At 43.1% G+C, this 26,503-nt stretch overlaps 1 protein-coding gene across 3 annotated transcripts in view; it reads left to right on the forward strand.

Annotated features, from left to right (window-relative positions):
* Positions 1-21,474, forward strand: part of ARNT2 (aryl hydrocarbon receptor nuclear translocator 2) — a 91,420-nt gene extending 69,946 nt beyond the window's left edge. For all 3 annotated transcript variants that reach the window (XM_054272829.1, XM_054272831.1, XM_054272830.1), the window contains 8 exons: positions 295-446; positions 6,217-6,289; positions 6,447-6,570; positions 10,096-10,195; positions 12,729-12,867; positions 15,309-15,474; positions 17,976-18,112; positions 20,438-21,474. In XM_054272829.1, coding sequence (XP_054128804.1) covers positions 295-446; positions 6,217-6,289; positions 6,447-6,570; positions 10,096-10,195; positions 12,729-12,867; positions 15,309-15,474; positions 17,976-18,112; positions 20,438-20,536 — 990 coding nt within the window. In that variant the 3' untranslated portion in view covers positions 20,537-21,474. The remainder of the gene's footprint in view (positions 1-294; positions 447-6,216; positions 6,290-6,446; positions 6,571-10,095; positions 10,196-12,728; positions 12,868-15,308; positions 15,475-17,975; positions 18,113-20,437) is intronic.
* The last annotated feature ends 5,029 nt before the right edge of the window (positions 21,475-26,503 follow it).

Here is a 26,503-nt window from a genome sequence, read left to right on the forward strand (position 1 = left end):
AGTTTCTGTGTTGGGATAACAACACGACCTGATGATTGTCCTGAGTCTGTATTCTTTTTCTAAGCAGGCTGGAAATTGGCATTTTATGTGACAAAGCATGAGGATTTCATCCTGAAGGAGATAGCTGTAAACATGGATAGGATTTTGCGTATTCTCTCCAAATTAAAAATTCCTCTGCTGTCCCTGTAGCTTTCTGGAATTCAAGTTTAAAATGCACCAGTTGCTGCTGTTGCCTGTTCATTTGCACAGCAGATAGCAATCTCCTGTTGCTAACCTTTCCAAATGGCTTTGCAGGTGGTGAAGCTGAAGGGTCAGGTCCTGTCTGTGATGTATCGGTTCCGCACCAAGAACCGGGAGTGGATGCTGATCAGAACCAGCAGCTTCACGTTTCAGAACCCTTACTCTGACGAGATTGAATACATCATCTGCACCAACACTAATGTCAAGTATGTGCCTTTCTGGGTGCTCCCCGCCGTGGGTTTGAAGGAATTGTAACCATTCTTTTTCCCTGTAAAGCACATCCCAGTTTTTTAACAGATACTGCTTGTTTCTCTCTAACAGCACAGGCTGTAACAGGGTTTTGCTGCATCAGGAGATCTCCCAGTGTAGCTGTTTCTCTGTGTCATTATCCTGTGATGCTTCCAGGGCCTGGCTGCGCTGGGGGGAAACGTCACTTATCTGTTATGTCATTAGACAAGGCCATTGATCTCAGTCCAGGCTGCCTTGAACTAATGCAGAGCTTCCAGCAGCACAACAGCTGTCCTGGTACTGGAGGAAGGTTAGCCTGACTCCTGAGCCAAGAGAAAATTCCATGTCCATGTTCATACCATTCTGTATTCTGGGCTCTTCTGCTTCAGCTGTGTCTATTTTACGACCTAATGAAGCTGGCAGAATTATTTCCTAGTAGGTTTGATTGGGAAGGGTTCCTGATAGTTTAGCTTTGATAGAATATCCCCAAGTATGGGGGTGATCCAACTCCTTATCTTAAGAGGAAAATGAAATCATCCTGCCTTGGAATTAACATTTTCAAAAATCTTTCATTTCATGGCCTCTTGGGAGGAAGTCACACTCAGAGTATGGTGGAGGTTGATCTCTGTGGACTGAGCAGAGATGCTTTTGGAGCCTGCTGAGTTCTCAGCTAGTAACTGCAGAACCTAATCTGGCCTTGATTGCTTTATATTGTGAGGGATTTTTTTAATAAATGTTTCTTCTTTCCAATATAAACTTAATCTATTCTTAAAACTAAATCTGCTTCCGGTCTGACCAGAGATTTTTTTTTTTTTTTGCCAAGTCTTTAGCTGGGAGGAAATTACTGAGTTTGAGATCTCACCCTTAGACCATATATCAGAAATGCTGCACGAGCAGTCTGCTGCTGGAGGTGCCTGCTGAGAGCTCCACTGCAAAACCAAACCCCTGGGGCTTTGGCACTGGAGTTTGCAAGTGCCTCTGGGCATTCCTTGTCTTGCTTCTTTGGCCATGGCTGGACTGGAAGGGCTGTGCATTCACTTCCATGAAACCCAGCATCACAATTGTTTTCCTGTTTTTGTTTTTCTGCATACCCAAAAAGTTGGGTTTAAACTGAATAGTTAAGCTCATTGAAAACAGGCAAATGTGTCTTGAGATCAGACAGCTTGTCTGCACTGTGCATCAAAATAGCTATTTCCACATTTCTGCTGTCCCATAATACTTTTTCAAATAATTTGTATATGCAAAAACAGGCCTGCAAAGTAAAAAAACATCTTCTGAGGTTTGTCCCAGGCTGGCTTAATTGTGCTTTGTTCCCAGGAGGCCACGGATGAAAAAGTGGGGCTGGAGGCTTATGTTGTGTTGACTCTGGGAATGGTTTTTTGTGAGCCTGCACTGTACAGTTGAGCTTGGCACCACAGCCCTCCCTGTGATGAATAGCACTGTCCAGCTCCTGGCTCTGCTTCCATCTCTCTTGCTAGCTTTGAATAACAACCCAGAAATGCTGACCTAATATGGAAGCTGCCTGCTGCTACTTTGACAGAGGATGTTCCCTCTTTCCTGTCATGTTGAAAATGTTCTGAAATGGGCAAGATGCAGCCCATTATACTTCTGCTTTTGAATAGTAGAAAGAATGCGTTATTCAGACTGGTTTTGGTTTTCCCCTTATTCTCTCCCAGTTCTCAGATTTCCAAAGAGGACTTACTGTAAAGTACAGCAGTTCCTGCCTTTTTCTGGGTATTTTTTTCCCCCTACATTTGGGGTCATGTTTTGATTTCTGATTTCCTTGCTGCCCTGAAGAGTTGTACGTCATGAAGCTGTGATTTCCAGCTGCTCATTAAGCTGCTGCTGGGACTGGTGGTTTGGCACCAGCCCTGCTGTGTGTGGCCATCCCTACATGGACCTGGAAGGTGCTCTGGGTCCTGGAAGGTGCTTCCCATGGAGGCCAGGCAGGCATGCCTTGCTCTGCCTAGCAGAAGGCACAGAGACAGATTTGATATGCCTATCACTGTGGTAATCTAGGCAGCCCCATAAAAAACAGGCTTGAAGTAGTTAAAAATTCAGCATGAAATCATAAGGACAATGTAGCCAAAAAAAGGGGGTTTAAGTCAGTTTCTAGCTGATCTGTGTGTCTGTTAATAATAGCTCAAGCTGGTCAGTGAACAGCATTTTCCCAAAAGACTGTAGAGGGCAGTGATGATTCCAGTTGTGCAGGGATTCATTGATTTTTACTGTTATTTGTTGGCTTGGTTTTGGTTGTTCTATTTCTTTTTTCCTTCTTTCCCCCCCCCCTTTTTTTTAAATAAAGATACTCCTTTGGAGCTTCACACAGTGAAATGTCCGAACTTGCTTTTGGTACAGAAGGATAAGGAAATAATTAGGTTCAAATGTTCGCTTAGTTCTTTGCAAAAAAAAAAAAAAGAAAAGAAAACTTCTCTCAGTTTCACTTGGGTGTAGTCATCCAAGAGAAACTTCCTGGAGAAATGAAGCATTTAACGTTTCACATTTGTGCTGTGCTGGGCTGTGAAGAAGAGTCCCCTGTTTGACCACGTCTTCCTGTGTAGTTGGGACTGTTTGATTTCCAAAGAGAAAAAATAATTGTTATCAGTATTTATTTATTATACAGACAGAGCAGTGTTTGAATCAAATAATGTTGTGGTGACAGGTTATATAAAGGTCTTTTATATATATATATATAGATATATATATATATAGATATAGATATATATAGATATGTATATACATCAAAATAAAGAAGAGATGTATTTTTGTGGGCTGTGTGGAATACCTGATGTTTCATTTTTGGAAGCCACAAGTCCTGTGCTGCACTGTGTGAATTTATGAGTCCTGTGGTTGCCCTGAGTCTCGAGGTTTGTTGTGTTGGAGTGAGCTGGCCCAGGTCACTGCTGGATGAATCAGCCTGTGGGAGAGATGCTTTCTGCTCTGGCTTCTCCTGGGCCAAAACACTAAAGAGATCAGCAATGCTGATAAAATTGCAGTTGGTGGTGGTGGTAAAGACTTTCTCGTGCTCTGGTGTCATCTGTGGTCTGTCTGACACTGCTGTTAGAGCCTTTCCCAGGGCTGAGTTGAAGCTCTAGGCTAAAAGAGGGAGATACTGAGAATTTCTGAAAGAAGATTTTACAACCACAGCCCCAAGGCTTTTACTACTCTGCTTTTGTCCAAACCAGACACGGGAAACACATGTGCCTGTATTTCATTAAAAATAGCTTGGTATGGATGCAGGATTGTTGTTTCTCTCCCACCAAAGAGCCTGTTAATTTTAAAGTTCAAATCATTTTTATTTCCTCTGATGCCTGGAAAGGGAACCAGTGACTTCAGGTTTCACAGAGAGAGCTTAACATCTTCTCAAATGTCAGGAGATCTTCCACAGTCTTCCTTTTTCCTCCATGTGTATTTACTAAAGTAAGTTTGAAGTAACTGTCAAAGCCTTCAGATTTGCTGAACAATTCTTGTCCAAGCCAAGGGTTTTCCCGTTTTCATACTGAACCTGTGGGTCAGTACAGACAGAATCCACTGTTGACCCAATCAGTGCCTCACTTGCTGTGTTGGGTAAACTGTAGAGCCAAGAAATTGTTCATTGACTCCTTGAACTCCTGAAACTGAAAGTGAAACCAAGGACAAATTTTGGGTTCAGAGTTAGAGGGCAACTTTGAGTTTTGTCCAAACTGATGATAATCCCTTGTTGTGTTTCATTGTTACTGTCCAGCAGTTGGGTGGCTGAAGGGACCTGCCTGTGTTGGCTGCCAGAGGGGATGGCAGGGTCTGAAGCAGCCACAGCAGCAGCACTGAGCTCTCCCTGGTCGGCTGTTCCATGAATTGCTGCACATTTTCTTTCAGGTTTCAAGCACCATTTAAACTATTTATGCAGTAGCAGCCAACAACAACAGAAGATGCTACCCTGGCTTTGCATTTCGATCTTAATTAAGTGCAGCGTAGCTTGCTCGGGGTTCAGTAAAGATACACCCAACTATTTGGTTTTTGTAGGAAATGGATTTTGGGTGGTTGTTCCCAAAGTTCAGTGCTGTTAGCACAGTGTGGTGTTTATATTGTGGTGTTTATATTGTAGTGCAGCTTAATGAGTATTAGAGATGAAAGATAGAGAGGGGAGAAGGAGCACTAAGTTAGAGAAGTGCCTACAAAACAAATAACGAGCGAGTGTGTGCTGTTTGGTTTGGCTCATTTGTATGTATATGGCTGAATCAAGAAAACATTCTTTATAAGGAACAGAGGAGAGCCTAATGTGCTGTTTATTGACACATGCACTGAGTTGGTGGTAATAAAAACAAATGAAAGAGTGTAATTAGCTTTCACGTTAACGACGGGGTTTAATGGGTGTTTATTGTCCACGGGGTGGGTTTTAGAAACTTCCCCATAGATTCCCCACGATTCAATTGCCTCCTGTAGTTCTGTTGGAAAAGTTTGCATTTTCTGCTTGTGAACAAAGAATGCCTTTGCATTCCAGAGGTAATTTTTAGGAATTTTCTGTTTGCTAAAATAATAGGGAAAATCCTCTAATGGTTTGGAGGACTGCCTTTTTTTGCATGTTACTGCTAGGACAAAAGTTATTCCCTGTATTATGTGTTCCCACACTGTAAGGCTTGCAGAAGGCTTTTGGCCAATTACTCTGACCTGCTGTTTGTTGCAGGACTCAGATTTTTGTCATGGAGCATAAAAGCTGACCAAAGTGTCTCCTGGAAAAGCTTCAAGGGATAGCAAAATGTGTTACTTACTTCAGTGGCTTGTTTGAGTGATTCCTCACGTTTCCACCAGTTTGTGTCTAATTTGTCATTTGACTTTGTCTGCAAGTTTGTCTCTCGGTCCCTTGTCATTTGAATCTATTTCAAAATCTAAAAGAAGATTTGGATGAAAATCTAAAATTTTAACCTGTGGCTAAAAATACATTGTAATTTTCCAGAATTTCAATTCCATGATCTTGCTGTTTTGCCAAATCTCATCTATTCCTGCCTGCCCAAGCATCATCTCTCTGGGGAAAGACACGCATGGTGTGTAATTCCTTTTTGGGTTTTGGGTGTTTTTTCCTTCAGAAGGAAGTCAGAAGCATACGCGAACTGTGAGCACTGTAAAGGATCATTTACAAGTATCAAATCCAAGTATTTTGTCAATTTGAGTCCAATCCTGTTGTAATCTCTGAGCTCTAGCGTAATTTTTTTTGGGCTTCATGTCTTTGCTAACTGAGCCAAGAGCCTCACAAAGATGTGTTCTACCTGTGCATCTCCAGGCCAGAAGTTTTCTTGCTTGTTGTGACCAAGCAACAGAAAGCAACTGTTAATCAGAGGTGCAGAACATCTGGATAACCTCCCAGCTGCTGAGGTGTTCTGTCATTAAGCATCATCCTGGAGAGCAAGCTTAATGTTTCCTTCAGTAGAATCAGAGAGATGGTCTGCTGTGTTCATCATTGACATGAGGAAGACAATGAATTAAGAATAGTGAATTTTTAAATCCTTTAGAAGGAGATTTTGTTCCTTCCTCCATTACTTACCCGCCTACACTTCAGTGCTCTCACAGCAAAACTCTTCCTGTGCCATGTTGCATTCCTGTGGTGCAGGTTTTCTCAATGAGAAAGCTGTAAAAGCAGATGGATCTCACAGGAGAGGATTTAGTAAATCACCTGAGACACGTTTCACTGCGAGTGTAAAACAGGAGACCATGACTATTCTTTTTTGTATCTTAATTGGTTTTTCTAAGAAAGTCATTTTGTCTCCCTTGCAGACAACTTCAGCAACAGCAAGCAGAACTCGAAGTACATCAAAGAGATGGGCTGTCATCCTATGACTTATCTCAGGTGAAATTCCTCAGATTTTTGTTTTTGTGCCTCTGATCATTTAAGATGTAAAACAACAGCACATTTCAGCAGAACTAAAAGTACATTGTGACTGTCCCTGAATTGCTTTCTGTCAAATACAGCAGAGGGAATCACATTCCTCTCTGTATCTCAACAGGTGCCTGTTCCAAGTATACCAGCTAATGTTCATGAGGGTGGAAAGTCTGTGGAAAAGCCTGATGCTATCTTCTCCCAAGAGAGAGATCCTAGATTTGCTGAGATGTTTGCTGGAATAACTGCTTGTAAGTGAATGTCCCTGATGTTTAATTTATAATACTGTGTGATAAGCTTGGTTACATGGTGTAGAGCACAGCTTCAAGAGAATAAAGAGAAATTGATGCATGGCAGAGAATTTTCTAAGCAGCATCAGTCTTTGGGGCATTTCCTAGCATTTGTCATTAGTTGGTGTTTCCCCTAAAGATGGTGGAGTAAATTCAAAGAGGGAGGGATGGCTTTACTGTCACCAGAGCTGCCTGGTTTTGATTCTCTTTTCATTTCACAGGGACACCTTAGGCAGTGCTCCCAGATGTTAAATATACTGAGCAGAACATTCCGTTTCTAAGTGTATATTTTCTTTCCTAAACAGCGTAGGTAAATTCATTTCTCTAAATAGGTACATATTTCTTTAAAATGGACAAGAAAGTTACCATATAGTCTTAAGACAGGCTGCAGTTTTTTATCAAATCACCAGCTTTTGTATCAATGTTTTCAGAGTCATGCTGCCAGCAATATAATTGTTCTCGGGTCAGTTGAGGCATCTCCAGCCATGCTACCTGGTTGTGAGGAGTCCTTCCTCTTTTTCCCACAACTTTTAAAATTTTCAGCAAGGTCTTTTAAGATTGCTAGGAGTCTCAGGAACAATTTGTTGTTCTATATTTCTTGGAAATTACTGTGAGGACAGAGTCCTTACTGGTGCCCTCACCGAAGGATTTCCCAGCCCTGTTGTAAGAGGTAACAGCCAAATTGTCAGTCAGGCAGATGGAGCTGTCCCCAAGCAGCCCCAGCCTGTGCTGCCTGGTGCCCTCACAGACAGAAACCACTAAGACTGGCAGCTGAAGGCATCATCTGAAATATATCTGCAGGAAACCAGCCAATGCCATGGCTTCTGGAAGAGCTCATTGATTGTTTATTGTTCTTAACTGTCCTCACTGAAAAAGAGGAATTTTTACATTTGTTTTAAATAAATCAATGTGCAAGTGTCATGCAGTGCAGGGAGGAAACAACCCACAGGGTTTGACTGCAGGGGTGTTGGAAGGTGACCTCGCTGTTGGTTTCTTATGTCTGGATTGGCTTTTTCAGTTGGAGAAGACATTCTAATTGCAATATATACTTGATGCTCTGTCCTCCTGTTGCTAGGACTGCTCTGCTATTCCTGTTCATCCTTCTCTGTTTGCTTGGACAGAGGAGTCAACAGCTGGGGCCATAAAAGGGGTCCATTAGAAGGTAGCAAGACTCCAACCCTAAACACCAGAATATGTTTTTCTAAGCAAGAACATCTTGCTTTTTGGCTGCCTTACTGGCTCCTCTTCAGGCAGCTCTCAGCTGTTTGTGGGGAGGGGTTAGGGTTAAGGGTGTCACAAGCTGTGAGGCAGCTGGGAGGTTATGTTCTTGGAAATGCCATTTCTCCTTTCATTCTTATCAATTTACAGGCTGTGCTTTTTTTGGGACATTCTCCCTCTCTGAATTTCTCATGGGAGCTGTGATCAAGGTCTCCTCTGAATGATAAAGGATGGTTCCCAGTCAGGGATGAGGTGCCCTGTCCAAAACCAATATTGACAAGCCTGTGTGCTGCCTGCCAGCCATTTGCCTTATGTTGATACCTGATCTTGTCCTGTAAGAACATGGGCTGCCACAGGGGGAGTGCTGCTATTAAAATTTCATTAAAAACCCAAAGGTTGGGAGAGGAAGCCTGGCTTCACCAATTCATGCAAGTGATTTGAAGCATGGGATGATGCAGTTCTTAGAGAGGGATTCAGTTAAGAGGCAGAAATGTTGGAGATACTGGTCCTGCTGGAGGAAGGGACATCATTGACCAGTGGAGTTTATAGAGAAACAGGTAAAATTCACCAAAAAAAACAACCAAAAAAAGTCAGTGCTGTAGCAAAGGTGAGAGCAGAGAATTGTGTGAAAAATCCTGGGTAGGAATACAACTGGGAGAGATGTGGGCCAGATTCAGAGGCTGAAGGGCATTCAGGGTAACTCAGGAAGGAGCATTAGCTGCTTGCTATTAGTTTAGCTGTTCCCTTTGTCTTGGCCTCATCCTGTGGCACAGACCCTGGTAGCTGCCATGGCAACTCTGCTCCACTTGAGGAATTCCAGTTCATTTGGGGCACTCTCAATTTTTCTGGTAAGTTGTTCTCAAATATCTAAAGCACCCGCAGGATTTTGGCTCAGTCTCTTCCAGCCCTGAGAGTTTGGTTTCCCTACAAAGGGTGGCCTTAGAAAATGGGGCATCTCTCTCGTGGAAGAATGACATTACTGCAGAAAAAGAAAAATTCATCTCTCCTTCTTATCAGAGATATATCAATCCATTCTCAATTCTTCCTGCTATATGCACAACCTCCTCTACACCTTGTCCCCATTTCTCCCTGTTGTTGTTTTTAAATATGAGAGCATAGTTTTGCAGCCCAGCCTTGGTTTCTGTGCTGGGCAGCAGGTAGCCAGGGAGGAATTTCTACAGATTTCTGCAGAAAGATTACAAAGACAAGCAATGCTAGCTTGCATCAGTGGCATCCACACTCCAAGGCTCCTGTGAGGGAATTTGAGGTGACTTTTTTCTTTTGAGAGGCAAGCTTAGGTTCTTGTTAGGAACATAATGTTAGAACAACTTAGGTAACAGGGAAGAGCTGCTGTGTGTTGGAGGCCTTTGGTGAGTCACGCTCAGGAGGTCTCTAAAAGCTGGGGAAAGCTAAAAAAAAAATTTAAACACCTAAAAAATACTTCTGTTACTTGTTAGTTGAGTGGGCCTTTTGTCCGAGAGAGCATCTTGTGAAATGAGTGGGAATCTGAAAAGAGCAAAGGGGAAAATGAGGGGGCAGACTTGATTACTAGGCCTGTCAAGTACCTGGCAACATATGGGTGCAAAATCATCAGTGAGTTGCACTTGAAGGGGAGATGGAGAAGGTGCATAAAGGGTGGTGTAGCAGACCTGTAAATTATTTTAAGGGAAGCAGTAGTGAGATTTCCCGGAGCTTTGGAATAATCCAGTACCAGAAAATTAAATTAAGGGACCAAATGGTGCTGTTCACCCAGTCTTGTTTCATTCAGTTAGAGATTGATCTTCAGTTGCCACATTAGGGTGAAACTGTAAAAGTTAATGGCATCTCTTTGTGCAATTTATTCACTACACTCATTTGTCTTCCACCCCTCTGGAGTACTTCTATCCTACTTCATGGTTCCCCATCCTATTTCATGGTTCCTCATTCTATTTCATGGTTCCCATTCTATTTTGTGGCTCCCCCAAGCCACATGAGGACAGCAGATTCCACAATAGACCTGTGTTTTGCCTTGCCACAGCTCAGGTGTGCAGGTCTTGTGACACTCAGGAGCAAAGTGCCACTTGGGATGCAGGTGGGGCTGCAGATTGTCACCCCAACATCAGCAGGCAGTGCCACCAGGCATTGAAGCTAATGTGTTCCACAGGGCTTCTTCATGAAGCTTGAAGAAGGGAAGAAAACATACATTGCAATTGTCTTTAAATATTTTTTCTTTCATTTATCTCACCCCCTAAATTAATTATTTTTCTATGATGTATTTTTCTCTTGTAGCAGATAAAAAAATGATGGCCTCTGCATCCACAGCAGGGAACCCGCAGCTTTACTCCCAGGGAAGCCCATTTCAGCCAGGACACTCGGGAAAGACTTTCAGGTATTTGGTGTAGATCCTGAATGTGTCAGTCTCTGTCTGAGAGGGGGAACTGTCCCCTGCAGTCCCTGTGTGGAAACAAAACCAGCCCAAGGTGCTGGAGCTTCCTTTACATGAATGAATTTTGCTTTGTGTACACTTCACTGCTGGTGGTGTTTCAGCACTTAGGCTGGGCTTACAAGCTGAGATGATTTGGGTGTCTCTCTTAAAAATATTGGCTGGTAAGTAGGATGTTGTAATTGGAAAAAAGCTAAGGAGCAGCAACAAATTCTGGAGGGAAATAACTCTGAGAGGTGACAGGACAGGGTGAGAAATCTGAGGAACATTCAGCCAAGCTGGGAGGGTGCAAAGATTGGTTTTGCACTGCAGCTGTCACTGCTGCTGCTGAAGGACATTGATGTGGGTGCCAAAGGGAACAGAGGGATGCTGCATCCATAGTCCCAGGTGAGGACTGGGACAGGGGCATCGACACTTTTCTAAGGCAGCTTCCAAATAAATGTAAGGTGGTGGTCTGGAATGTTCTGAGGCATTTTTGAGTTCTTCTAAGTGTGTGTCATTGCCTACCAGCTGGCAATACAGGTTCCAGTTGTTTTTGGAGAGTGTGGTAGCAGCAATCATGTTGACCTTAGTGCCTTGTGATATCACCACTGTCTTACTGGAGTTCCATTCTCCTGTTCAAACCAGCCAAGGCTGTGAAACTGAAGGAGCAGCCACTTCCTTGAACTGGAAAACATTGGCAAACACTGATTTTATTTAAACCAATGTGCTCTTAAAGATGTGATTGCTAATAATCTCAGTGAAGAGAAATAAGATCCCTGTGAGTGTGTTTTGTCAAATTAAAATCAAGTATAACCTGGAGAGATATGAGAGTAAATTAAAATGTCTTTTAATTGGATATTGTATATTACTGGGTGACTGACTTGCCATCTGGGGGTTTTGGCTTGTGTTCTGTTCATTTCTTTTGCTAATTCCTGATGTTTAACTGTAGCTTTTCTCCTACTGCTCTTCTGTTACACCAAGTAATGGCTTGCATTTCTGCCAGCACTTCCACCCTCAGTGCACTGTGCTCTGTATAATCTCCAGCCCGGCACATTCAGTCACTGAGCCTGGGCAGCCTCTAGGCACTGCTCTGCAGAAATCTGCTTTCACAGTACAGTTCCAGATACAGCCCAAGCTCCTTAGGTGATGGGGCTTGCCAGTCCAGCTGAGAGGTGTTGGCAGTGCGGCCAACCCTCCCCAGCAGCTGCTGTGTGCTCCAGCCAGATTTAGATGAACTTTCTGGTCCACATTTCCCTCTTTGGAGACTCTGTGATAGTACAAAATAAACATAAAACAGATTTTTTTTAGAAATTAGAAAACTCTACAAAGAATTTCTGGACATACACTTTGCTTTTAGGCAGAAATTCAGAATAACAAGAAATTCAGAATAACAACTCCCATATTCACATGCCTGCCACGTTCTGCTTGCACTCTGGGAGGGATTCTGTCAGCCTTTTCCAAGGATTCAGATCCCTGCTTTTCTCTCTGCTCAGCCTTGTTTACTTCTTTTCCCAATCTGCGTTCTTCTCTCTCTGTAAGATTGTGAAAATAAACAATAGGGATGGGATTGAAGAAAAGAGCAAGCTGTTTCAGTGGATCCACAAAAGTGGTTTTGTGTGCTGTCTTCATTTCTATTCATTTATATATGACATGTAAAAAATGTGGTTTTATATATAAAAGTACAGTCACAATGTGTAGTTGTGTAGATTCCATTGCTCAAGACTTCCATGAAAATAAAATGGTAAAGTAGAGCAGTTGCTTCATATAATTTTTCCGCTAATTAATTTCTGTGTATTTCTCTGTAGTGAAATTCAGTAAGTAGGAAACAGCTAACATATAAAAAAGTTCCTTAAAAATACTAATTTTTATTATTATTAGTGTTCCAAATTTACTAAATGAGTTTAACTTCCTGTCTTGATTATTGTTTTGCTTGGGTATATAATTGACTGTTCTTCTTTAGCATCAGTTGGTGAAAAAATGAATTAAAAGCCCTTATTTTTAATATGTATCACATAATTCTTCATTTCCTAGGCAGGAAACAAATAAGGAAGTGCTTATATGTATCATCTTTTGTGCCCATCTTCATTTAGATTGGCATTTAAGGAAATGCTTAAATACTGTTGACTTTTACCACAAATTTGTGATGAAGTACCTGCAGTACTCTCTGCAAGCCGGATTTTTAATGCATTAAATGTTAAACTGGTGTGAGGCTAAGTGTGTATGCACCATGTGTGGGACTGTATTTATTCTTAGAAGCCCTTTCCAAGAGATTACTGAAGTCTAATTCAAAATAATTTTGCCTGCTGTGTCTATTAGGACTGACATTTAGAATGCCAGTATGTTTCATAGTTTTGTGACGATTCTCACTCATTTTTCTTACCAAGACAGATTGAATAATTATCTTTAATGTATTGTCAGTATTTCTTTATCCGAGATACAATCTGTGCATTGAGACTAGGCCCTACAAATGAGGCTCTGTGTGTGTTTGAACCCTTAGTTCATCTGTGGTGCACGTGCCTGGTGTCAACGACATCCAGTCCTCCTCCTCAACGGGGCAGAACCTGACTCAGATATCGCGGCAGCTCAACCAGGGCCAGGTGGCCTGGACGGGAAACCGCCCTCCATTTCCAGGACAGGTGCTCATTCTAGTCCTTTATTTCCATGGGCATTAAAGATTTGCATCCCTGTGATTTTTACAGAAGTATTAGTAAACCCATTTATGATTTTAGGATAATTAATTTTTGGTTGGGGCGGAGGTGTGGCAGTGTGAGCCACACCTGTGTGTGTACCTGTGTTACCTGTGTGTAACTGCTCTTGGTTTGGGGTGATGGTCACTGAGGTGGCAGGGGCTGCACTGACCCAAACCCCACTGGAAGTTCTTGTCCTGCATTTGTTTTATGTGTGCACTGGATGAAGGAAGAAGGACAGATCTTCTGCTGTAGCATTAAACCTGTGAATTTAATCTATTTGGGTCAGGACCTTGCACCCACTATTAACTAACACCTTGCAGTGTTACCCACCATTATCAGGGTGGGCAGAAGGGGCAGGTGCAAACCCAGGCATGGACTGGGAGCAGAGGCTGCTCAGCCTGGTGCCTCTCCATTAGCACTGCCCAGTGTAGCTCACACTGCTGTGTGCTGGAGGAAACAGCACATACCTCCATCAGATGCACTGTGCTTTAGCCCAAAAATCACCTCTTGTTCTGTGTAACTGTTAAAAATGGTTCAAAACTCTATCAAAAGACAAATAATATTAGATTAATTTGATCTTAATAATGCTGCTCTTAATCCCTCTTGAGTTCTCATTGTTTGGCAGGCTGGAATGGCATGCTGGAGTGATCACTAAATGAATTTCCAATAAGTGAATTGTTTCCACATTAATCACTGATTATTCCCAGCCCCCAGAGTGTCATGGTTCTGTGTCACACCTGGTTAATGAAATCCAGTCACAACATTTCTTCAAATGATATGGATGGTGCTGAAAATGACTAAAACAAATTACTCATCCCTCTTACTGTACAAATTCTGTCCAAGTCAATTGAGTTTGGATGTGAGTGTAAGGAAATTGGAATTATTTCTTCATCTTAAATAAAGTAAGATGTAGCTAAGCCTTGCAAAAGTGACATGCTGAGCTCTCACTGCCATTGTGGAAACCTTCAGAAATGTACAATTTCTTAGCTTGGAACTGAACTGAAGACTTAATAGCATCTTCCACGTGTTATATGCCTGTTGGGATCTCTTTTGCTCCCCCAGCTCCCCTGCATTTGCCCAAAAGTCATAGAATCATTAAGTTTGGAAAAGACCTTTATGGTCATCAAGTCCAACCATTAACCCACTGCTCCCAATTTCACCACTAACCCACATCCCCAGGTGCCACATCCACACATCTTTTAAACCCCTCCAGGGATGGTGACTCAATCTCTTCCTTGGGCAGCCTCTTCCTGTTCTTGACAGCCCTTTTGGTGAAGGAATTTTTCCTGCTGAGGAGTGATGGGAAGGGGCTCAGTGAGCACTTCTGGCAGCTTCCTCAGTGCCCTTGCGTGGATGCTGCCCAACCGATGGAGCTGTGTGTGTCTGAGGGGTGTAGCAGGTCACTGACCTTTTCCTCTTGGATTGTGGGGGCTTCATTCTGCTCCCTGTCCCTCTCTTCCAGGGAAGAGCAGCTTCCTTTGCATGCATTGATGTGACAGTACCCATCATTACAGATACCCTGAGATGTAATCACCTTCAGTTTCTGTTTGTGGCCTTGGTTAGGCAGTGAGTTTTTCTTGGGACTGATGAATTTACTCATCATGTGGGAAATGGTTTGTAGTCAGTTTCTGCCTGTGCACCATGACTTTGGAGGGAGCACTTCACTCCCTTTAGTCCCAGTGCACCAGTTGTACATGTCTCCAAGCAGCCTCTGCAGTGTTTAACCACTTGTGTAACATTCTGGGAGATCCTCTGACAGAGCCATTATGTAGGTGAAATGACAGTAAGCTGGATTTTGGTACTTCTGAATTAACTCAGCTGCCCAATTAAAGCAGTGTTAGACTGTTCCTTCCCTTCTGCCAGGACTTGGTGATTCACCCTTTACAAGGCAAATAACTGCTGCCTGTATTTCATAGGCAGGGAGAGAAAGCAGCTCATTAGCTTTGAAACTTCTTTGGCCCTTTATTCCCAAGCACTGGAGACTCTGGTCATCTGAGACCTGCATGTGTCCATGCAGATAACTGATTTCACTGTGGCACTGCAAAATCAACGCACCTGGAAAATAAAGATGAACTCTTCATACCTGTTGAGTTTGAGATTAATCCTCATAATAGCAGTAAAAGAAATCCTGGTTTTCCAAATAGCCCTGATACAGAGTACCTGTGAGCTAATCAGCAGGAGAGCTGTAGGTGTTGGTTTATAGTCTGTTGTATTCCTTCTGCAGCAGTAACCTGGCTTGGACAGAAGTGAAATACAGCTGAGACAGGAGAAATGTGCCTATTGGCATCCACAGAGTTTATTTAGTCTTTGCTTTATGTTGTAAAAAGTGATTCTGCTGTGCTGTTCCCCAATAAAACTTTTTTCTTCTTTTACACTTTGTTCCTCAGCAAATTCCATCTCAGTCTGGCAAGGCTCAGTCATCTCCCTTTGGCATTGGAACAAGCCACACCTACCCAGCTGACCCATCATCGTACAGCCCCCTGTCCAGCCCAGCCACCTCTTCTCCAAGTGGGAATGCCTACTCCAGCTTAGCAAACCGAGGGGCAGGCTTTGGTGAGTTTTAAATGGTGTAACACAGAAAAGCACGTGGAAATGAAACTCTTCAGCATTAACCATTAACTTCATTAATGGTTATCATCTTTTATTAATGGTTAATCATCTTCCAGTATTTAATCAGTAAAAATTGTTTTTTATTGTTCTTTTGGTGGGTCAGTCAGGAAGCCCACGTTGTGAAAGGGTTTTTCTTTCTGCTGCTGAGTAGAGAGAGAGAGAACTGACTTGTTCTCTCCATGCTCCATCTCCTCCACATCCAACACACTTCAGAATATTGTCATTTTATGGTAGGAGGGAACTTTTTTTTTCCCCAGTAAACTGTGTCTTGAAAGATTCAAAATTTGTTTATATGACTAGTAACCATCCTCCTCAATTGTGGTCAACTGGTTCAATTTGCTTTTTATAAATTTTTTATCTTTGTCATAGTGGTATCCCCTTGCACTGAGATTGCACGTTGGAGTTTGGCTGAAAATTGGATTTATTTTGTACCCCCAGTGCTACCAACCTAATCAGAGTAGGTGCCATGTTTTGAAATAGTTTTCTTTTCCCATTATGTGCTAATTTGGTGGCTTTCAGACCGTGACCCAGTAGGTAACCCCTTGATAAGTTTCTGTGCTTCACCAGAAGAATAATCAAGAGTAAAATATATCATGGATTCCATGAAAAATGTCACTGAGTGATAATAATGTGCAATCCCAAAAGGCACAGGTGGCAGTGTGCTGATGTGTGTTGTGTGCTCCTGTCCCTGAGGAACAGACCTGGCACAGACCTGTGCCTAGAAAAAGGACATTGGGATGGAGCTCTTCCCACACAGCTTATTCCTCCCTCCATTTCCATTTCCACCAGGCATTGTACATTTGTTTATGAGACAGCCTTGTATTTCAGGCTTAAGCTACTTGGCAAGAACCCTTTCACTTAATGAGAAACATCTCCTGACCTACATCAGTTTGGGTGCTATTAATAACCCAGCCCTGCCGGAGACGAGCGGCTCCGAGCGCCGTCTGGCAGGAGCTGCTCTGCTGAAAAGAGGCATCATTTGCTTCACTCACTTAATTTCAATGTGTTGTTCTGAGGGGAAGTAAAACAAAACAAACTTGCAGCTTGCTTTTAAAGGGGAACTTAGATGAATTTTATTTTGGCTCTTAAAATGTCTGCAGGGTTTTTAGAGTTAGCTGAATTACTGGTTGTGGTAATGTCAGTGAGGGAAGAAGCGTAATCATCTACTTGGGATGTGATAGAAATGCATCACTGCAGCCTGTTTACTTTCCTGTAAAACCTTCCATTTATCTGTTTTGCATGGCTTAGCTGGTGGCCAAAGGGATTGGGTTAAATATGTGTGTCTGTATTTTCTGAAGTCATGACTGTGAGTAGTGGCGGATTTGACATGACTGAGCCTGGCTATCAAAGACTTGGCATAGCACAGGTGTGGAAGTTTGGCACAGGAAATTTGGCACCCTCGGCAGAGGATGCTGGTGATCAGGAAGAGCCAGACATGCACAACTTGATCCTCTGCTGTGAGAGGGAAACAGGCAAAAATAGCTGGAGCACTTAGAGAGAAAAACATTACCAAGAAAAAAGAGGAAGAACTATTTGGAGGAAAAGCATAAGCCTGGTGGCAAGCTTTCTAAAATGCTGATTCTTAGAAGGAGATACTGTAACTAAGGAATGGAAAATGATCCAAAAATATTATAATTCAGTGGCAGTCTGTAGAAATGCAGGGTAAAATGAGTCCAGCTTAAGTGTTACTGTACTCATGAAAAATGTATGTGTAATAGGTAACCAAATTAATGTGTGGCAACATGCTTTTTTTCTGGTGGACCATTTAGAAGAAATTAATCTCCTTGAAATCATCATTTAAAGTGTATTTACAATGAAGCCTTACTATTCATGCTACTCTGTCAAATGTAAATGGCCTGAGACTTGTAGGAAAGTATCACCATATTGACAGGATAATAATTTGTTATGAATTGCATATTAAATAAATCACTTTGCAGATGTATCACTGGAGGACAGGACAGTCCAGCAATGCCTGTATTTAATCAGCAAGTCTGTTGTCTGTTGGTCATACTGTTTCTACATCTGCTTTAAAAAATCCTGGATCTGCTTACATGCTTTTTAGATGAATACCAAACTGTGCAGCCACTGCTTCACAAAAATTCAGTGTTTTGAAGAGAAACAGCATTCAGATGGTGAAGTTTGGTTTTTAGGTTAAATGAAAAATGCTCTTTATTATTGATTAAAAAATGATGGGGTATGCTTGAAAATTGCCTTGCAGTGCCTGGCTCACTGTGCATTTTGCCCTGGGCAGTTCTTGGCTGTGCAGCCATGGCCCTGAGCTTTGCTCTGGGGCTGAAACTCCCTCCAGCTTCCTCCTCGCAGGGCTGGTGTCACCCAGGGCCTTTCTCCAAGGCTCCTTTACAAATCCAGCACTGATGGATGCTGCCCCAGAGCAGGTGGGTGTTTTGGAGGAGCTGCTCCCTGACTTGTGCCTTTTCTTGCAGCTGAAGGCGGCCAGAGCAGCGGGCAGTTCCAGGGCAGACCATCCGAGGTGTGGTCGCAGTGGCAGAGCCAGCACCACAACCAGCAGAGCAGCGAGCAGCACTCCCACCCACAGCCCAACCAGACCGAGGTGTTCCAGGTGAGCCCAGGGTCCCTCTGATCACCTCTCAGTCTGAGTTAGAGCTGTGGCCCTTGAGGATCAGGTGCAGCGGGGCCTGCAGCCCTTCCCTGCTGCTGCCACAGCCCTGCACTGCTCCCAGCTGCCCTTAGCACTGAGGTGGTTTGGGTTTCTGCCTCACAGCAGCGTCTTTGCTGATGTAGAATGCTGCTTTCCCTTCTCTTTGCACTCTGTACTTTGGGCTTTCATCTTTTGCAGAGAACCCATGAAGTATTCCCAAGTGGAGTGTCTTTCTTATCATGGTGCTTGCCTGTGGCATCTCAAGTTCAATTAGATATCACTGTCATTCTCTTTGACAGTTCAAGCAGGAAAGGAGTCTGATAATGCACAGAAGATAGTGGACAATAGTTTTTTAAGGTTAAACCCAGTCAGATATCAGACAGGGGGTAAACAATCATCTTCAGCTATCTAATTAACTATAATTCTGAGTCTTGACTACAGATAGCAAAGTCCTACTATAGAATAGGACTTCATAAGTTGACTAATAACACATCTGTCCTTGTATAACTGGTTTTTAAATTAGATGAAGGAGACAGTTTACAAGAAAACAATGCAGATAAATGCAGGAAAGACAGTTCAAGCCCCAAGCAAGGTTTAGAAGTGGGATGCCTCCTTGTCTTTTGGAAAGTAAATCCGCCTGCAAGACTGGGCTCGTGTGCAAGAGCACTGCAGAAGAGCTGTGAGAATATTCCTGTGTGGATGAACCATTGCTTTCACACAAGATCAAACAACAGCCCTTCATCTGGAATAACTGCCTGTCTGTGTGCTCTTAGCCCAGGGCCCAGGCAAGATCGGTCTGTTGCATTTTTTTGTGTTAGCAAAGGTTAATTGCTATCCAAGAGGATTTTCAGGGTAATTCCAGTGGAGCTGATGGCAGCACAGTTTGATGGCCAGAAGAGACATGGGGCTCCAAGCAGTGTCTTGCTTATTTCTTAACAAACTTCTCATGAAATTAGTGGAAAGGAAGACCATGGGATAAAAGGAGAGCTGGGCTCCTCTGCAGAGCTCTTGGAGGTGAGCATGTGTTTGGAGGAAATTAGGATAATAGCTGGATGGGATAAGAAACTTGGATGAGTTTAAAGGCCTCCAAGAAGTGGCTTGGATTGTGCCCAAAGTCAGCCCTGGGTTAGCTGGGCTTAGGGAGAGAGGCAGGCTCAGGAGGAGACCTTGCTGGATCTGTGCTTGAGGAGACTCTGCCACATAGGCCCCAGCAGCAGAAATGCCTTCAGAGATGGAAATGGAGACAGGAGAGAGCAGCCACAGCTTCCCCTTGGCTGGGAGAGAGTGTGGGAAAACATCAGATAAGTCCAAGTTTTGGTCAGAAGATGAAGGCTGACCCTGGCAGCTCAGACACTGCCAGTTGTGTTCACAGTCTCTCTCACCACATTGGCAAGGATGCTGTGAAGATTTTGGATGGATTTTAATCAGTTTTTATTTTGGAGGAACTTCCCAGTACACAGCAGCTCTCAGTTCTTTCACAGAGCAGATCCCATGAGCTTTTTTACTTGTTTTTTGGTTTTGTTTTATTGTGAGGATACTGAGCCATCCCTGGCAAGACTTGGCTTTGTGGTAAGAGTTTATTATTGTACAGACTGACAGGAAAAGCAAGTGTAAACTCTGGTTTTCCCAGCAAGGGATATCTTCTCCCTGTGGCTGCAGTCTCCAGCTGAGAGGAAAGGTTGAGTGTTTTTTGAAGCCTCCTGCAGAGACCTCACTTGGCTCAAAACACGTGAGAGCAATTACCACGAAATCCCATTTCTCCTGAGAAGTTCCTGCTATTTCCTCTGCCTCTGTACATCCATGAAGGCAGCTTGGGCACCTTGTTAGCTGGGGTGATGTTAGTCCTGAGTGTTCCACAGAGCAGTGTTCACCTAGAGAGTGCTGGTGGGAAGTGAGACCTTGCCCAAACCCATCCTGACACAGCTGCAGCTCCAGTGTGTGAGATATTGCACACTCCCCATGCAGTGAAACCAGAGAGTTTGCTTCTCTCCATATGTAGCTCCCATTCCAGGGGAGTTATTTCAGTCTGGGAGGAAAAGATGTTTTATTTCAAAAGAGCAAAACTTCTGCCCTGCTTAAGTCCCGCTTTTTGTTCAGAAACACTCCAGCAAACCATAAGTAGCACGTAAACCTTAGCCCAGCCCCCTGCACAGGTCTGGTTTTCACCTTATTTATCTAAACTTGGCCTTTTCTGGTTTTACACTGGGAAGATGAACAGGAAACAGTTTGTGTCTGGATAATGTGTTGGCAAGTGAGACTTGACTTTGATTTTTCCTTATCGTGCAGGACATGCTGCCGATGCCTGGGGATCCCACACAGGGTACTGGCAATTACAACATTGAAGATTTTGCTGACCTGGGCATGTTTCCGCCATTTTCTGAGTAGCTTGCGAAGCAGAAATGGAAGTTCTTCTTCTCCAAGGCCATTTCAGTGTAATTTTGGCGCTGCTTTTTCTGTGTTGCATTTCTGTAGAAGCTACTAAACCAGAAGACACATTTCTCACGTTTCAGATAGTGGTGTAGGGCTTGCTCTCTCCTCCTTGGGGTGCACCAGTGCCAACAGAGGAGCTCCAGCACTTGTTAGTGTTCATTGACAGCTCCATTTTTTTTTTTTTTAATTTTATTGTCATCTACCTCAGAGATAAAAAATTTTGCTTGTTTTTTAAAAAAAAAATCTCTGAGTCTCTAATATTTGAATGTGAATGATGCATAATATTTCCTTTGAATGGTAATTTTTCAATAGATAACAAAGTAACAAAGACTAACAGAGAAAAGGTAAGGTCATGTCTCGTTACAGTGCCTACTGCTCGATTTCGATGCCTTGCTTTAAGCTTAAGTTTCTGGAAGCAGACACAATATTCTGTTTTCTTTGGTTCTTGTAGGTTTTAGGTCACTTTAAATGTTGAGATTAAGCAACATAACGTAGGCCTCTCTCACCAGAAGATTCAGCTCTGCCTTTTCTAACTTAAACTTGAATGTGTGTACATTTTGGTACTTTATGTATATCTTGTGCTGTATGAAGTGATTTCCTGTACTGGTTTCTTTTGCCTTTACAAAGGGTCCATTCTGGAGTGTACTGGAAAGGTTGATGATGTATGTGAAGGGTTTGAATATCGTGGGAGTCTCCATCACTTCACATAGGTGTTCTTACTTTTAATTCAGGTGGTTCTCTATTCAGAACAAACATTTACTTACATAAGCTATTAGTCTGGTTTTGCACTGAATTGAGGCCTATAACCTTGTACATTTCTCACTGGCTGCTTTAATTATTATTGTTCTTGCTTTCCCAAAAATATTGCCTCTTAAAAGATGACTGTAAACACATTGAGATTGCGTTTTCTATATTAGCTGCATTTCCTTTCTGTGAAGTACTTTTTATACTGTGAAACCTCACATTTTAACAGTGGAAGGTGGTGGCCTGTTATTAGGAAATTGTTCAAGCTCATTTGCTGCGAGCAGTGAGATGGTTTTGTAGTGTATAATTTTTTTAAAGTGAGTTGGTAATAGATATTGATTGGACTATTGTCCACTGCATACATAGTGATAACTTGAATTTTTGCTTGGATTCCCAAGCAAATGCTTCTGTTAACCCTGTTCTGTTAAAAATGGGATTTTCAGCATACCAGGTTTGTTGAGGTCTCTTGACTGCTCTGAATGCTGTATGCTTTTCCACAGAGGTAAGTTAATCACCTTCCTCTTGGGCGAGTCACCTGCCATCTATCTTCATGAGAGATGTGGTAGGAATCTTTTTGTTCAGTATTTCATGTGTGTGATGAGTTACAGAGGTTGGATTTTAAGGATTTTATCCCGATCATTTCTTCTGGGATGGGAGCACAAAGAATCACTCACAAAGCCCCAAGTTCCTGCATGCAGGTTGTTCATAACCTCTGAGGCTGGGTGCAGAGGAGGAAGGGGCAGCTTCCCTCAGCTTTTGGACATTCAGGGGCCATCAAGGACCTGGGAAGAGCAGCCCCAGGGCGTAGCCCCATCCAGGTCTCAGTGTGTGCAGCCATTCTTAGACCTCACAGGATTGAGCTCTGCCCTCTCATAGCCCCTCTCAAACTCTGGGGTGTGTCTCAGTGGGGACAGGGTGCTCATCACCACAGTCCATATTTTGGGGTGAGGTCCTGGGGAGCAGGCAGGCCTTGCTGTGGCCAGGCAGGGTTCAGGTGAGCCTGGCCTGGGACAGGGCTGGCACTGATGGGGCTGTCCCAGCCTTCTCCCAGATCAGCATGTCATGTTCAGTAGCCAGGAAAAGTCCTCCTTTCTATTTCTCTCACTAAATCTGGGACCAATCTCTTACCCTATGTGCAAGTGGGGCTAGGGGGTCTTTTTTTTTTTAGGACAGTTTTGTATATCTCTAGATGAGGTACTGGAGAGGCCTCAGATCTCCTGGTCTGCACTTGGCCTCACCAAATCACACTGAGAACAAACAAAAATCTTCCTATCTCTTCTCCCCCAGAGATCTGGAAAATACCATCTTAGGTGAGCAAGCCATGTGCTTATGCACTTTGCTTTTAAATACATGGATGTTTATTCTCTTGGAGCCATCCCCCTTTCCCCTCATGCTGCTCATGGAATTGGAGAGGCAAAGGAAGTTCTGCTGTAAAGTTCACTGGTGTCTCTAACAGGTGCCTGGGTGCTGCACCAGTAGTGAGGTGCTCATTGTCTATGCAGGGTTTTGAAAGGGGCTGCTTATAAGGGAGGGAGCAGTAGGTGAGCAGTTTGTGTCTCTCCACAGAAGATGCTTGACATGATAAATGTCAGTTCTTCTGAAATTTTTATAAATTTTTCCATAAAGTGAATAATGAATTCAGCTAAAAAGTGCTGTTCCTGTGTTTTATTTTACCCACCAAACTGCTCTGAGTATATTTATAGTTTATTTTACTTCCTTAATTCAATTTAAAAATAAGGTTTTTAAAGTCATTTTCTTTCTCCTGACATCAGCAATGATAACTTCCTCAGTGTGCTGTGGGTTTTTTACTACTGAAGAAGGCTTCCCATGCACAGATTTTGGTTGCGCAGTTCAAAGTGCACTGTTAGAAGAAATTTAAGCACATCTCTCTTTTTCTTGTTGTTTTTTTGAAGTCAGTATGCTTGAGGGATCAGAGCATGGACTGCTCCTCACCTTGTGGGCTCCTTCCTGGTTGGGGAAGGTGATGGCTGCTCTGTCCAGGGCCGTGTGGGCAGTGCCAGGTTTGGGTTTTCCCTGTCAGCTGTTTCTGTTGTGCCATCCCGAGCCAGCTCTTTACTCTTGGCATTTCCACCCTTGCCCTGCTCCTCTGCCATTCCTGGCCCAGGTGGGAGGTGTTGGGCTGCCATTCCCAGCCACGAGGAGGGAGCAATCCTTGAATTTGGCATCTTGGTGCTTCTGAGACAGAACTGCTGCAGGTGAGGCTTTGCTGCAGGTGAGGCTTTGCTGTGCTGCAGGTGAGGCTTTGCTGTGCTGCAAGTGAGACTTTGCTCATGCTGCAGGAGAGGCTTTGTTGCAGGTGAGGCTCTGCCCTGGCCCCTCTGTATCCTGCCTGCTCCTCCCCAAGAGCCCCCAGGTGCTGTGGCTGACAGAGCTGTGTAGCCTTGGCTGTGCTGTATCTTGTGTTTCCTCACTTAGCTTACCCTGTAGCTGCAGTTACAAGGTGCATTGGGAATGCTGATGTTTTTATTACGTGCTCTCAGTGTAGCTTTGTTGGCACTTTGGCTTCCAATTTCCAGAATTTCATAGGTGGTGGATTTCTCATTCCTTTTGTGGGTTTTTTTCTAAGCTGGAAATAAAGCTGTGATTTCTGATCGAACTGTTGCAAACACAGTGTTTCTTGAAACTGAATTTTCTGGGTTTTAAACTCATGGAGCAGGAAACTGCAAACAATGATGGTCTGGGTGAGTTATTTCAAGGAGCAGACATGTAGACTGAGACAGTTTTTACATACTAAAATATTTATATTCATTTATTCAGAACAATCCAAGACTCCATCACATTACTTGTACAAGTGCTACTGGCAGTACCTACAGTGATGCTTTAACCAGATAGTTCCATTTGTAGCTTTGTTGCCTTTTCTTTTCTTTTGAAGTACAGTATGAAACTGTAAATACTTCTTGCAGAACTGCCTTTTTAACTCTTAATTACTTTTGGCACAGTGTTAAATAGTGTTGGATTTACCAATTGCTATGACATATATTTTTATACATAGGTGTACTCTTTTTTCAAGAATAATACAGCCATTTTGTCATTAATGCCTTATTGGTGTCATACTGCTGTTGCTCTTTGTTTGCAAGGTATCGAGTGGACTAATTTCTAGTTCAGATATTTTCACTTTTCCTGGCAGTGCTCAAGTTTGGCTTCAGGTGATTTTTGCCAGAGCCCCATTTTTCACAGTTGTTAACTGTGAGAAGAAGAGAATGTGGGCTTGGGCTTGTTGCTGTTAATGGAGCAAAGAAAAGGTGATGGCATCTAATTGTCTTTAAAAGGTCAGACTTCTCCCACTCTAAACCAGAGTGCATTTCATGAAACTGATGACTGTGGGCACTGATTACTTTGTGTAGATTAGTGGTCTTTTAAAAAGAAAGGGAAAGGAAAAAAAAAGGGAAACAACTCCAAAAATGGGCTTCTGTCATTGTTAGGCACTTGGTTACGTATCTGTTTAAACTCTTCATATTGATGTGAAATTGTGCTGTGGATAAAGTGTATTTTGTACTTCTGAATGTTCTATATTTATGACTAACAAGTACAGAATCAGTTGTGTGTATGTATAACTAATAACTGCCTTTTTAAATTTCATTAAAATAAAAATGTCATGAGCTGTTGTTAATTCCTGTCTTTCTGTAAATAAGCAAAATGTGCTTTTGGGAATTGTCAAGTAAGAAATAACCCTGAATTATAAGATCCATGCCAAAAATCAGAAGATGAGGCATTGATCTTTGTCTTTGAAATCTCCTCCAGTGCTGTGTGGTTGGGGACAGGATGTTCCTCTTTTATCTGCCTTGTAAAGGCTGTCCAGAGGGAGCAGGAGAGGAATGATAGTTTGAGAGCTCAACTTTTAAAAGTGTTCCAGAAAAACATTAATTAACAGCCTGTTCTACTGATGACGCTGAGGTGTGTGAATTGGTGGCTGTATTGTAGAGGATTTCATTAGAGCACAATTGGTTTGGAGCTAATTCATGGTCTGGGGCAGTATTTATTCACTCCCTGGGGTGGTATCACAGTGGTTTCCTTGTCTACCTTTTGGTCTCATTGTTCAGAGTCAAAAAATACTTGTATCCTTGCCACAAACATTCTGGTGACCTTTTCAGATTGCCTATGTAAGGCACATTTGCCTTTCACTGTGGGTCTTCATTGCATTTATATTGTTATTTCTTTGTCCACTTGATGCTTTGTGAGCAGCACTCACCTTGCTCATGAATCCAAGAAGCTGGTGCCTGTGCCATGGCAGGAGCTGAGGACACTGTGCTCCAGGGCCTGCATTGCTGGCTTGGGGTAGGTGGTGTTTCCACAGCTCACACTCCATTTTTAGGGCTCTGCTGGGACCTGGCAGGGGACTGGGGCACTGGGATGGCATTAATCAGAGGCAGCCACCACTCCCCTCTGCTCTGCTGGGCTCTGCTCACTGTGTTCATCCCAGAGACACAGGTTGCTCAGTGAAAATGGGCCATTTGTGCTGTTTTGCTGTGAAAATTGAGTTTTCAATGAAGTGATGTTCTCCTGGCATTTGCTCAGGTGCTGGTGAGCATCTCTGATGAGCAGGCATGTGCCAGACCTTGAGCCCCATTTGGAAGTGCAGCCGCTTTCATCCTGACAGCTCTTTAAACTGCTTTTTGGTGCAGTTTAATAGCCTTGTAGTTGCTTTTGAAGAACATTATCCAAACAGAAAGGCACACACAGAATGGTGTTGCACCCATGCCAGGCAGGGTACAGTGTGGTTGGGCTGTTCTGAGATCCCTCCTAGCACTCCTTTCATGTGGGTCATCACTAGCTGTGCTCTCACATGCTAAATCAAGTGTAGTTCTGTGGTGACAGCTGGGTGTGGAGTGCTGGGAGGTGCTGATTCTGGTGTGGAATCTGGGTTTGGAGATGCTGGGTGTGGAATGGAGCCTCGTGCCTGGTGGCTGATGGTCACTGATGGTCCCAGCAGGACACCATGGCAGAAATCCATCCAGGCTGCATGCAGGGATAAAATGCAGCTAAAGCTCATTGTATTGCTACACTCACCATCTTTCCCTCTCTTAGCTGGCACTAATGAATCATAACAACAGGTTGAGTCTTCATTATGGTGATAGAAATACATTTTTCTTTATTTTTCCATCAGAGCTATTTCTTAGCCTTATTTCTGTCAAAATACCATCATAGTTCAGGAGGTAT

The sequence above is a fragment of the Melozone crissalis genome, unplaced genomic scaffold, assembly GCF_028551555.1.
Source record: "Melozone crissalis strain CALT ecotype California unplaced genomic scaffold, PUWL_Pcris_2 ptg000014l_1, whole genome shotgun sequence".
NCBI lineage: Eukaryota > Metazoa > Chordata > Aves > Passeriformes > Passerellidae > Melozone > Melozone crissalis.